Source organism: Notolepis coatsorum (genome assembly GCF_963971535.1).
Source record: "Notolepis coatsorum genome assembly, chromosome: 2".
Lineage (NCBI taxonomy): Eukaryota > Metazoa > Chordata > Actinopteri > Aulopiformes > Paralepididae > Notolepis > Notolepis coatsorum.
The window spans coordinates 58,879,484-58,893,910 of NC_140166.1; the positions used below are offsets into that span (position 1 = coordinate 58,879,484).

A 14,427-nucleotide genomic window follows, 5' to 3' on the forward strand; every position below is an offset into this window, starting at 1 on the left:
TTTCATACTGCGCTCTTAGTTCTGCCCCCCCCCCCCCCCCCCCCCCCCATCAATGGAATGCTGAGCATTCCAGAATATTCTTTGATACTGTATGTTATAATAATAATGCAGGACCTGTTGCAGAGGTCTTTATTCGGCATGCGACGACACTCGATGTTTTAGTGGCACACAGCGGTTAGTTTTAACACACACACACCCAGGGGCGTCGTTTTGGTATGGCAAGGTATGGCACTCGCCATACCTTGGCAAATTTTTCTTAAAAAATATATATATTTGTTTATTTTTTTTATAATTACAATTTTTTTATGTTGATTTAGAATTCGAATGTCAACATTATGAAGGAAGCTTCAAACTATTCGGTACAGCCCTAGCATGTTTTGATATTGTCAATTATCTCACTTTTACTAGGTGACTTTTACTGTGACTAACTGAAATATGCCACACAAAAAAAAGAAAATGGACATACAGAAGTTTTTTAATCAAAGGGCAGCAGAGACAAGTGATACAGGGACACAGGTAAGGTCTGGCTTAGTGATTATAACAGTGCAGTTCAGCATTCAGTAACCCATACTTTTTGTGAATGTGTTTTTGATACTACATTCTGTTGAACACACACCTCAAAACCGTACCTAAGGAAAATTGGCTCAATTGCAAGAAAAATAATAGACAGTTATGATATTACATTCTGCATAATTTGTATGCAAAATATTGTGGTTCCCTGCTTTAGTCTGTTGACACATTTCTATACTAAAAATGCTTGTGTAGTCCTGTGTCATACCTAAATGTCATATAAGTGAATTGTATAGAAACAACTCACCAAACGTGACTATTTCACAACTGATTTGACCAAAAAAATCCACCAAATCAAATCAAATCAAATGTATTTGTAAGGCCCAACAACAACACACGTTAATGACCCCATGGGCCGTACATGTCTTCTTTAAAGAAGTCAAGAAGAAACATAACAATAAGTCAAGAACAGAACAAGAACACCATAAGGTCCAACAAATTTAAAATAAATGCAAATAAATGAAAGAATGCAACACTCCCAGACATACCCCACACGAAGGTAAGGAAAAACTCACTAAAACCTAACAATAGGGAAAAATGCTCCACAGGCAGTGTGGAGGAGAGAAACCTTAGAAGGGCCATTCAAGGGGGGATCTCCCTTCTTAGATGTCGGTGATAGTAGTGTTGCAGACTAACAGTTGGTAAGCATGCACTCAAGTGTGTAGTGAAACACAGATGAGTGCATGCAATAGCAACTGAACATTTTGAAAGATTAAAGATAAAGCTGATAGCGATAGCAACTGAACATGTTGAAAGATTAAAGATAGAGCTGATAGCGAATCTATTTGAGGCACAGGGACGGCGAAAAGAGGGTCGCGTCCTCCCCGTCTTAATCACGGGACATTCAACACTCCGGTCATCGCTCCGAGACAGCCGGAGACAGGGAGATAGGGGGCGGCGCAGAGAGGGTCGCAACCTCCCTGACATCATCGCGTTACGTCCAACACTCCCCGGTTTTACTTTACTCCCCTTTTACTGAAATGACGCCACTGCTGAAGAGGCCGAGCTTGCGGAGGAGGGGGCGGGCAGAGTCGGCTGTCGGATTTTGTCTTGTCGATGATAAAACAAGATATAGGCAGCGTTGGTCATGATCTGTTCCTCTCTGGCATACGTCACCTTGCTGTCATCAAAGTAATACCAATGGCCGTCGTCCTTGTTCCGTGCACAGCTGGTATAATGTCCATCTCTAAGTCCTCCGTAGTGATTGGACACAGCAATGAGGTCGTATCGGCTCGGAGGCTCCCTGTCGGTCGGGCTCTTCCCCAGCAGACACTCAGAGAAGTCGAGGTCCCTCAGTGGGAAGTCGACGATGCCGTCAAGCTTCTCTCTGGAGGAGAACCTCTTGAGATGGATGATGAGGACCTCTGGCAGAGACCACAGATCCAGCTTCTTAGTGGCCAGCTGAGGTTTCTTACACAGAGGACAATACCATGGGTTCTCCTCCTCCAGGGTCTTTACAGTAGTAAACAGCTGGATACACTCCTGCAGCTGAACCGTGGCGTGTTGCTGAGGAACCTCCATGCTGGAATATTTCACGCATTTGTCAGCTTCATCCTCGTTGTAGAACCTCTTCTTCATGTCAGGGTCCCAGTCTATGGCCACGTACGGCTGAGAGCTGAAGGCGCTCCCTCCTTCACCCGTCCCTCGCTCTGTGGTTCCGTTGGAGTTCACCGCCTGGATGGAGAAGAGACACCTCTTCCTTTTACCGCTGCACACCTTCCTCTTAGCCGGCTGCTCGTTGGCTAGCGGGCCAGGAGAACAGGCCTCTTCCTTCTTCTCCTCCTCCTCCTCGTCATTTTCGCAAGGCTGCCACTCTGCCCCCTTTAGGTCTATGAATGGTACTGCGCTAGAAATAGCGGTAGCGTTCCCGCTCGTGTTGACATCGTTAGCTGCAGCGGTGGAGTTACTGCTAGTGTTGGCAATGGTGTCCGTGCTGGTGCTAGCGGTGGCGCTAGTGGTGCAGATGGCAGAGGAGGAAGGGCTGTCTTCCATCCTCGTCACGTTATTGGCCTCCTGCTCGGCGTGCTCCAGTGAGGGCTGAGTTTGGGTGGGATCAGGGTGGGGCTTGGTTATAGCAGAGCCATCTGGTTGGCTGTCAGCCTGTCCGTCACCACAGCAGTTGTCTCTGTGGGAGGGGCCTGCTCTCTCCCCATCCTCTTCCCCCTCATCGTCACTAACACTGTTGGGCTGAGTCTTATACAGCTCCTCTTCCTCCTCCTCCTCCTCCTCTTCCTCCACCTCATCCGAGGGGTCAGGGGGTCGTACGTAGCGTGCCAGTCTCTGTAGGAATATGGCATACAGAGCCTCTGTGTTACACAGGCTGCTGCGAGGTACAGCCATCAGCAGAGGGTGTCCGAACAGGGAGGTCACATAGGAACTGCTCCCAGAGCCATGGTCCCTGTGGTGAGAACGCTCCCGCAGGTAGAGAGCCAACACCACCTCCTCTCCATCCTCCTCCACACAACCTCCACTCAACTCATAGACAAAGATGTCATCTCTGTCCAGAATACAGCTGAGGGCCTCGTCAACGTGGTAGATCTTATGGAACAGATGGTTGTACACGTCTGCTACCACCATCTGGCCGGCTGGTACGTTGGTCATCACTGAGAGGGCAGAGCAGAGGTCAGATACCTTGCCTGCTTTAGGGACCACCACACGATACTGTAAAGGCATGGCGTTTGGGTCCAGAGAGATAAAGAAAACCTCCACGACTCTGTCCTTACTGACGGGGAGCGGAACACTCAGGTAAGAGAAGGGGTCGAAGGTCACAGAGCCCTTGTGGCACTCTGGGCAGACCAGCGTGGACTTAAAGAGGCCGTGGAATGTGTCGACGATCACCGAGTCGTTACGGCGACGATGGTTCCGCCATGCCTCCTCCGCCACTTCCTGGTCGGGACGTCCGTCTGCGTCCCGTTGTTCTATGTACTCTTTGTTCTTGACTCTGTTGAGGTCTTCCTGCAGTCCGTGCAGCAGGAAAGAGAGCAGCACCTGGCAGTCATGCTGCTCGTAACCCGGGAACTGAGAGGCCAAGTGTCCCACCTTGGTCTTGAAGATACGCGGCATCACAGAATAGTGTCTTCCAGACCACATCTGTTTAATAACATCAGCGTACGTCTCTGCTATCTCTCCCTTCACACCCAGAGGGTTGGTGACGTTCAACTCCTTCAGGTACAAGTTACGCAGGAAATACTCTGTCAGGGGAGGGGTGTTACTGAGACACTGTAGAGCTGAGTTCATGAAGCAGGTATTCCCCAGGTTGGTCAGACCACAGACACCCGGCACGCCGCGGTACGGGTCCTGCTCCTCCGCCGAGTTCCCCATGATCTGAGGTCTGGAACTGGGCCAGGTGCCGTCAGCGTTCCTCATCTCCATGATCAATATCTTTCTAAACGGTTGTTTGAGAAATGGTTTCAATCTATGTTGTTTAACAGTTGATCTGTTCAGTCTTGTTAAAAAAAGTCCCGTTCAGATAACAGGACTAACTTCGTTGGAACGGAGCGCGAGCCAACGTTCGTTGATAAAGAAAAAATAATGTCCACAGCCGCTCCGGTGTAAAACAAATGGTGTATTTCTCTTCCACAGCTAAGTCTTTCTTTACAGAAGTGGTCCTAAAGCTATTTTCCTAAATATTCATTGTGCGGGCCGGCGGGGCCGGGACTCCTACGCAAGGTGGAAACCGCAAATCCGCTGGTGGGCTTCTGGATTCAGTCCTCTGTTCGGTCCTATCCAGTCTGGTCGAAGATGCAAAAGTCTCTTTCTGAGGGAACGCCCGATTATATAGAAACCCAAAGGTTCTAGAATGTTCGGTTTATGACCTCATCCAGTGACCTCACGAATGTTTCAGATCCTTCTATCATGATGTCATACGGTAAGTCCAGAATGTTTTACGTTCTAGCATGTTCTACTATGACCTCACCCCACACGTTCCGGACTGTTTTATGTTCCAGAAGTCTATTATGACATCATCACAAACGTTCTAGAAGGTTCTAGGTTCCAGAATGCTCACAAATACGACGGTTCAATGACTTTATCTAAATCCAATCAATATTAAACATTCATATAATACAATAACCGAAATATATATAGCTTTGGCTCTTACACCGGCCCCTAATTGTCCTTCCAATCTAGAAACAATTACCAACTACTAAAAACCCAAGGAGCCAAACCAAACACTATTTCAACTGAGAAGTGTCTCTGCTGCGGGATTACCAATACCTGGTGCCAGAGGTCACTAGTACGTGGCACACCGTAGGAGGGTGGTCTTTACCACCGCCTCATGCAGCTTCTTCTTCACGAAGATCTCGAGCTCTGCTTCCTACTGTATTTTCCCAGTCTCCAAAATCCCTGCCGACTCGACACATGAAAATTCCTCCACACTGGAAAGCCGTAAATCAACTTGCCGGCTCTTTCCACAGCAAAACGGTAGGCTTGGCACCTTGGTTGAGAAATGCAGGCTTCAGTCTATGTTGTTTAGTCTGTTCAGTTCTGTTCAGTCCTGTTTCAAGATACACTCTGCCTGTTCTTCTTCTTCTTCTTATTTGAATTTCCGGCAGTGTAGACGCATCGTGGCGTATTACTGCCCTCCGCAATTCTTTTTATGGGCTCTTCTTCTTCTCCTTCTTCTCCTTCTTCACCGTCTTTTTCTCCTTCTACTGGACCCCGTCATCAACTACATTGAATTGTGGACTATATATAGATACACAAATGTTCTAGAATGTTCGGTTATGACATCATACGGTGACATCACAAATGTTCCACAACGTTCGGTCATGACATCATACTGTGACGTCACAAATGTTCTAGAATGTTCTATTATGACAAATAAGACGGTCCAATGACTTTATCTAAATCCAATCAATATTCCTAATGCCGTTTTCAACGTAAGGTTATAAAAATAAACATATAAACATTCATATAATACAATAACCTAAATATATAGCTTTGGCTCCTAGACCGGCCCCTCAAACTGTAGCGCCTAGACTCTGGAATGCCCTTCCTCGTGGCCTAAGAGCTGTAGCGTCTGTTGACATTTAAAAAAATCAGCTAAAAACATTACTGTTTAAACAGGCCTTTGTGTAATGTTTGAGCTTCTCCTCCAGGTATAAAATATGTCTTTTGTTTTGTTTTGTTTCTCTGTGATGCATTGCGTTTTGTTCTGTCTCTTATCTCTTGAATGGTTCTTGCTTTTTATTTTATTTTATTTAATTTCTGCTGTATGTAAAGTACTTTGTGAGTTGTCTCTGTGAAAAGTGCTATATAAATAAACTTTACTTACTTACTTACTTACTTACTTACTTACTTACTTACTTACTTACTTACTTACTTACTTACTTACTTACTTACTTACTTACTTACTTACTTACTTACTTACTTACTTACTTCTAATCTAGAGACAATTACTAACAACAAAAAAACAAGGAGGTAAACCAAACACTATTTGAACTGATACAGATGCAGCACTGAAAATTCTGATCCCTTCTGCTGCTGTTCTGCTGCTCCTCTGCCACTTTAGAACTAGCACTCAGGTGTTATATTTCGGGGGCTGGTGGCTGGCTCCCAAAGTGCAGAAAGGGAGGGTACTTAACTTAAGTGCTCCCCCAGGGAGGGGGTCGGGGGCTACTGCCCTCAGACCCCCAAATAATTTGTATATGGGCAGTCTGACTTGGGGTACTGCCCATATATTAGTGTTGCAATGCATGATAAGTAAACAGTGAAAGAAGCTAAGGAATCGGATGGAGCTGGGGCGTTTGGGACAAATACAAATTTAAGATGAAAAAGTCTCCCCAGTGGGAGGCAGTGGAGGTGTGAAATCTGGCCCGGTCCAGAACAATAGGAGTCACAAAATCTGTTTGGCCCGTGGAGTGGTGGAGCAGCAGCAGAGGAGCAGCAGAGGTTTGATTTTTCAGTGCTGCATCTGTAAGTGTCTCTGCTGCTGGATAACCAATACCTGGTGACAGAGGTCACTAGTACATGGCACACCGTAGGAGGACGGTCTTTACCACCGCCTCATGCATCTTCTTGGAGAAGACAGACCTTAGTGATAGGTCTCTCTAAAGTGGTTGTCTTCGTCTTGACACGGACCCCGGCACACGAGCCCGTGCTGGTCAGGAACCGCCTCGATGACCCTGGCCAGGAGCCAGGAGTTGCGGGGTGCAGAGTCGTCGATGATCAGGACGACGTCTCCCTCGGCGAAGTTGCGTGACACACGTGTCCACTTCTGTCTCTCTTGGAGCTGAGGTAGATATTCCTGTGGCCATCGTTTCCAGAATATGTCTGCCATATACTGGACTTGTTTCCATCTCCTGCGGGAGTAGAGCTCTTCTTTCACGAAGAGGCCTGGAGGCAGGGCAGGGCAGGCTTCGACTGGAGGAGCAAGAGGTGGTTGGGGGTAAGCGCTTCCAGGTCGTCCGGATCACTAGAAGCCTTGGTTATCGGTCGACTGTTAATGATGGCTTCTGCCTCACACAAGACGGTGTGTAGGCCTTCTTCATCCAGAGTCTGGAGCGTTAAGGTGGTGCTGAGAATCTTCCAGACCGACCTGATCATCCGCTCACAGACTCCGCCATGGTGAGAACCGGTAGGGGGGTTGAAAATCCATTGGATTCCCCTCTGTCGTAGAGTGTTCTCCATCTTGGAGAGGACTCTTCGTATTGGCCGCGTGAGCTCCAGGGATCCAAAACTTGAGTCGCAGCTTGGACAATACGTGGTTACGACCACTGTGACCCACATTCTGGTGGATGTCTCGGAGTATAAGCTCCGTTACATGGAGATCCTTAGGTAGGTAGGATGGCTGGATGTTTAGCCTCTTCAGGCATCGCCGATTTGTCAAGTCTTCCACCTACTCTGAGGATTCCATCTTGCAGTACTGGATTGAGCTTTGTGATATGACTGCTCATCTTGACGTAGTCACCTTCCATGTGTTTTTGATACTACATTCTGTTGAACACACACCTCAAAACCGTACCTAAGGAAAATTGGCTCAATTGCAAGAAGAATAATAGACAGTTATGATATTACATTCTGCATAATTTGTATGCAAAATATTGTGGTTCCCTGCTTTAGTCTGTTGACACATTTTTATACAAAAAATGCTTGTGTAGTCCTGTGTGTCATACCTAAATGTCATATAAGTGAATTGTATAGAAACAACTCACCAAAAGTGACTATTTCACAACTGATTTGACCAAAAAAAATCCACCAAGGAGGGGAAACCCCCGCCCTCCGTCCTCGCCATACCTTGGCTTTTACTGAAATGACGCCACTGCACACACCGGAACACACACGGATGCATTGTCTCTTTAGGATCGCCGATGCAATACTACTCTGCGCTTAACCCATCCCGTCACCCTTCCGCCCCCATGGGCCGCCGGGAGCAGACGAGGGCTGTGACGTGAGCCGCGCCCGGGGATCATCCAAGTGCTCCTGCCCGTCTTCGTCACGGACGCGACAGCGTTAGCGATCTGTTGTTGTGCATGTTTTTCCATTGGGTTTCTCTTATCGGGGGGGAACCCTTGCGAGCACAGAGGGGGGGAACATGCAAACTCCACACAGAAAGGCCCGGGAGATACCCCACCTGGGTAACTGGCATCGCGTAAAAACCTGGGCCCTCATTCATCAACGTGTGCGTAGAATATGTTCTATTTCCACACGTAAGCACAGAATGTAGAATCAGTGTACGCACAGGAAAATCGGGATTCATCAACCGTGCGTACGCAGGTTCTACGCACACCTGTCATGATGAATCTCACCTTGGCCCTGCGCCGAGGCTCGTGCACACTTTCACGTATTTGCGTACCAAAACCGCCCCGATTAACCATATACGGTAATGGACACCCCCATGAAATGTGGAAGAATGGACTAAACCGAGGGTGTTGTACACTGTCGGATATTAACTTCCTAAAAGACCATTGCTGCCTGGACACCGCAAACACTAATAAAGACCATTAACCACTGTTTTGCCGTTGCCCGTTAGTGTCATTAATGCATGCTGGAATAAGAATGCCTTTCTTAATCTATTTTTAATATTAATAATTATTATAATACAATAAAAGACAGCTCCGTCTTTTAATACACATATATTGTACAGTAACGTCAAATAAATACTACAGTCCCCGCTGAAATAAAGGTTCTGCACACATACCAGCAGTGATCTACAATTCTACAGCATAAAAGATAGCCACTTTATAATACTATTCTGAGTAGATAATTCATGTGTATCGCAACAGAGTCACGGATCTGGTCGGGGCAGGTATCATTATGTCGGGAAAATCCTTATGAAATAAACAAAAGTGAATTAAAGAATTTAAAAACAAAGTTTAGCATATTAAATTGTTTTATAAGCTTTCTGAGTAGATAATGCATCTGTATCGCAACAGAGTCACGGATCTGGTCGGGGCAGGTATCATTATGTCGGGAAAATCTTTATGAAATAAACAAAAGTGAATTAAGGAATTTAAAACGAAGTTTAGCATATTAAATCGTTTTATAAGCTTATAGCTTTTTTCGTGCTGATTTGAGAGGGTCCAGCTGCAGAGCCGGAGAGCAACTCTCAGGGCCAAGATAGCACTTATACTATTTTGAGAGAGACAGCAGAGAGACAGACAGCAGAGAGACAGACAGACAGACAGACACTGTTCCACAGTGTGTGTGTGTGTGTGTGTGTGTGTGTGTGTGTGTGTGTGTGTGTGTGTGTGTGTGTGTGTGTGTGTGTGTGTGTGTGTGTGTGCGTGCGTGTGTGTGTGACTACTAGTCTAATAGTAGAGACTCAGCCCCCCCCCCCCCCCCTCTGGACCACCTCCTAGTAGAGACTTCTCTAGGAAGAAGACGAATATGAGGATTAAGGCGAGACACTGCAGGTGAATAGGCAAATATACCTTTTTTGTTGATTTTGTGATTCTGTTATATTTTGCTTCCTAAACATGTCTTCTATGAAACTAGTGACAATAAAACGTCAATAACACACATTTAGTTGTTCATTTTACTTCATTTTGCCTTATTGCATCCATAAATGTCCACATATTTAATGGGGAAGTGCCTCATTTGCATATATAAACATAAATTTCAGAAAACTTGTCTCTACTAGGAGGTGGTCCAGAGGGGGGGGGGGGGTCTCTACTGGGAGGGGGTCCAGAGGGGGGGGTCTCTACTAGGAGACTAGTGGTCACACACACACACTGTGGAACAGTGTCTATCTGTCTGTCTGTCTGTCTCTCTGCTGTCTGTCTCTCCGGCTCTGCAGCTGGACCTTGATCAAATAAGCACGGAAAAGCTTTTAAGCTCGTAGCTCCAATTTGGGTCCCAAATTGCGGTACAAATGAAGGAGGTGTCTCGGGTAGTGTACTCTAGTTAATATTATGTTCTCTCTGCAATTAGACTGCCCCTCATTCATCCCTATCTGATGCTATCTCTGAAAACAGTTCCTGCAAGCGCAGTCAGTGCACCCCATAACGCTATATATATAAACCTGCATTCATTCGGAGAGAAAGACCTATTCCACACATGCTATTTAGGGTTTGACAATAATTACACTAATATCGCTATTTCACAATGAACTATAATGAATTACGGGGGGTCATACAGAACACGGCCAGTGTCTTTATTTCCACGTTGGAACGAATGCATGTACTGAGGAGCGCTTGTGCGTAGTAACGATATTCTACCACTGGGCGTCAGCTAAGTGTGCTCTGACCTGTGCGTACACGTAAGCACGGAGTCAAGTTCAAGTTGAAATTGATGAATCCCACTCTTTGCTTAGAAATGATCGTACGCACAGGGTAAGCACAAATCTGTGCGTAAGACACGTTGATGAATGAGGGCCCTGGTCCCCAAGCGGGAATCGAACCCTGGACCTTCTTGCTGTGAGGCGACAGTGTTACCACTACGCCACCGTGCCACCGTACTGTCAGTTACCCATCTCCATCTCGACCCTGCTCTGTACCGGAGATCATTATGACGTGAGGCGATGCGTCGGCATAACAGGAGTCAATGGAGACGGATGTTACGCCACAGGTTTATGCCGGCACAGCGAAGATGGCACAGAGTGCTAATGAACTGAGAATGGAGTGTGAAAGTCAAAGTCTTGCGGATAGTACAGCTCTTACTGTACACTACAGCGTGCTACTCAAACTGCAAATACACTATCTTTCAAAACGTATATGGTTCTTTGTCTCAAGGGCTCATATTGTGTAATATATTAATCATGTTTCACATATTGTGTCATATATGCAGGGGTGTAAAAAGTACCCAGAAATTATACTTAAGTGAAAGTATGGGTACCGTCTCAAAATCGTACTCAAGTAAAAGTCAGAGTTTCTGGCTAAAAACACACTTGAGTAAAAATAAAAAGGTTTCTACTTTTAAATGTACTTAAGTACTAAAAGTAAAAGTAAAAACTTTTTTTTCTGACTGTCTATTCTTCTGATAGCTAGATCCCCGCTTTCTAGTCTTGCACAAGGACCAATGGGTATGGGTGGGTTAATTTGCCATCGATGGGGATTTGGCTGTTTTTAAATAAAGTGCGGCCGCAGGATTAATAACGTTAACGTTAGTTCGGCCAGAGAAACAAATTTACGAATTAAAATGGTTGGACCTGCGAGATTTGTACTTTGTACAGTAGGTCTGCATTTTTTATGTAAGGAGTCAAAAGTATGTTTTCTTTCCTCTGAAATGTAATTGAGTAAAAGTACAAGTATACAAACCTAACAATACTCGAGTAAAGTACAAATCCCCCAAAACAGTACTTAAGTATTGTAACGAAGTACAATTACTCAAGTACTTTACACCCCTGCATATATGTCTCATGCCCCATGTATTGTCAGGCAAGCGATACCGGAGTCTCAAGGCGAGCACAGAAAGACTCAGAAGGAGCTTCTATCCCCAGGCCATCAGGCTGCTCAACGAACAATAAACACTATGCAACAACCATCAAATGCACACAGCACACACACCCACACGCACACACTCACTTAAACAAACAACACACTACAGCACCCACTCTCCACACTTTAGATCACCTAAACACACTTTACACTTTATATTTATTGGTAAAGGATTTGCACTACAACTCGTACACCTTACTGTAAATTGTACCTAAATTGTACCTCATCCCATTTCTGCTTTGCACTATATAGTATTGCATATTAGTACATTGCATAGTATATTGTATGGTAACTCAGTTACTTCTATTCTGCATCGAACATTGTACATATGTCTATACTGAACACTGTGACCTCTTTTTTTACTTCTATTTTACATGCTATACTATTTATTTCATACTTATCTTGTCTAGCACAGTCTCTGGAGCGTAACAGTAAGAAGCATTTTGTATAAAAGTATTCTGTACTTCTGTATGACAACTATTAAAGAAACTTGAAACTTGAACTTGAACCCCCCCAAAAAAACTTAATCATTTCAGGTAATTAACATTACATATCTCTTGTCATGGAATTAACACAACATTATGCATACTTTTGACAATAAAGAAAGTACGAATTTGTCCTTACTTGCTTGCCTGGTGTAAATAAAGGATTTTCTTTTTTTAAACGATACCGATCATTTTCGATATTACATATTTAATGCCAATTTCGGACATCTCTAATAATAACTGTTTGTGTGTGAGTTATCTTATCTATAAACCAATCCAATGAAGAAACGGGTTATCTGAGCAAACACAACACCGCAGATAATGCTTGCTAGAGAGAGGGAGTGAGAGAGAGAGAGAGAGAGAGAGAGAGAGAGAGAGAGAGAGAGAGAGAGAGAGAGAGAGAGAGAGAGAGAGAGAGAGAGAGAGCGAGAGAGAGAGAGAGAGAGAGAGAGAGAGAGAGAGATGAGAGAGAGAGAGAGAGAGAGAGAGAGAGAGGGAGAGAGAGAGAGAGAGAGGGAGAGAGAGAGAGACAGACAGACAGACAGACAGACAGACAGACAGACAGACAGACAGACAGACAGACAGACAGACAGACAGACAGACAGACAGACAGACAGACAGACAGACAGACAGACAAAGAGAGAGAGTAAGACGGGAGAGAGTAAGACGGGAGAGAAAGGGGTGAAAGGGGGGGGGGGGGCAGGCAGGCAAAGAAAGGAAGAAAGAGAAATGATGAGAGGGAGGTTAGTGAGAGAGAAGAGAAGAGAAGAGAAGAGAAGAGAAGAGAAGAGAAGAGAAGAGAAGAGAAGAGAAGAGAAGAGAAGAGAAGAGAAGAGAAGAGAGACGGAGAGACGGAGAGAGAGAGAGACAGAGAGAGAGAGAGAGAAATGCCTCAGGTTTAGCCAGCTGCAGGGAAGACAAAAACCCAGATGGAGGGAGAGAGGGATAGAGGGAGGGAGAGAGGGATAGAGAGAGGGGAAAGAGGGGAGGTCTGAGATTCCGCCTTTTCATTAAAAACGCTCGCCATTTGACATGACAGAGGCCGGCGGGGCTTAAGGCCTTGTGAACGCATGAATGTGCGCTCCGCTCCGCTCCACCCACTGGGCGCCAGCTCAGCGCTCAACAGAGCCACATAAAGTCCAATGCCCAGAAAACAACACAAGTCACGTTTGATCATCACGGGCACACATGCAGAATAACACAGAGTTCCGTGTCTGTGCTGCAGGGGCACGGAGAGAACAGACGAGAGAGAGAGAGAGACGAGAGAGAGAGAGAGAACGAGGGAGAGAGAGAGAGAGAGAGAGAGAGAGAGAGAGAGAGAGAGAGAGAGAGAGAGAGAGGGAGAGAGAGAGAGAGAGAGAGAGAGAGAGAGAGAGAGAGAGAGAGAGAGAGAGAGAGAGAGAGAGAGAGAGAGAGAGAGAGAGGGGAGAGAGAGAGAGAGAGAGAGAGAGACACACACACAAAGAGCCCCACCTCCGATGCGTGCGTTGTAAGCAATTCCCACGATGCAATGGGAGTTGTTGGCCACAGCTGCAACTTCACCTGCACACCGAGTCCCATGTCTGCAGAAGAGAGAGAGAGAGAGAGAGAGAGAGAGAGAGAGGAGAGAGAGAGAGAGAGAGGAGAGAGAGAGAGAGAGAGAGAGAGAGAGAGAGAGAGAGAGAGAGAGATTACACCTAAGAGGGATAAAGAATTACATCTAAAATTGAATCCAAACCTCCAGGCTAAACTACTGTTGTGTAAAAAAAACTAGAGGTGGGCATAGATTAAGTGTTTTAATCTAGATTAATCTATCTGCAATCCTGGATTTAATCTAGATTAATCTAGATTAAAATGGCCCAAAAAATAAAAATAAACCTGCCGAAGGCATTCAAAATATGTGTGTTCTACCCAAATAATGACCAGAAGTAAGTCCTTACTTTTTCTTTCCTCCTTATGTTTCTCAGGCCAGGTGGCCCATTACACCATGAGCCCATCTCCCGTTTCCAAAATGCATTACAGACTGTTTGAAAAAGCTGTTTTGCTATGATAATTGGTAATGAAATATCAAAATAATGTTCAATAAGATGTACTTGTGTTTAATAAGTTGTTTTATCAGAAGTTAACACAAATAAATAATATTACCAGTACAGTACAGTGTCTAGCACTCTCAGGAGCAAAACAGAAAGAATCATTTCAAACTTGAACTATGTGACATGGCTTGAATCAACTGCTCCAGTGGAGTTGCTCAGTGGCCAATGGTGTCAACTGTGGTTGTACTGGGCAGCTCCCAGGTGTGAATGGAACTGTGTAAATGTGAAGCAGGGCGTTCCTGAAAAAGAGCATCTGTGCTCAGCGAACCTACCCTGGGTAAATAAAGGTAAAAAAAAAAAAAAAGTTTTTTTAGATTAATGCGTTAATTATATTATCGCGCGATACTAGTATAGCGTTAACGCAGCACGTTAACGCCGTTAACGGCCCAGCTCTAAAAAAAACATTTCCCTTACATTCTTACT

The 14,427-nt window shown here is 45.3% G+C and overlaps 2 protein-coding genes across 2 annotated transcripts in view; both read right to left on the bottom strand.

Annotated features, from left to right (window-relative positions):
• The window catches only part of pcsk6 (proprotein convertase subtilisin/kexin type 6), a gene marked incomplete at its 5' end in the record, with an annotated part of 408,343 nt that overhangs the window by 330,891 nt on the left and 63,025 nt on the right, over positions 1-14,427 (bottom strand). The window contains 1 exon segment of the mRNA XM_084308170.1: positions 13,406-13,494. Coding sequence (XP_084164296.1) covers positions 13,406-13,494 — 89 coding nt within the window.
• LOC311248872 (ubiquitin carboxyl-terminal hydrolase 11-like) lies at positions 1,543-3,942 on the bottom strand (the record flags this gene model as incomplete). The annotated part of the gene is made up of 1 exon (XM_084338101.1): positions 1,543-3,942. One exon carries the CDS (start codon positions 3,940-3,942, stop codon positions 1,543-1,545), a length of 2,400 nt encoding a protein of 799 aa, XP_084194227.1.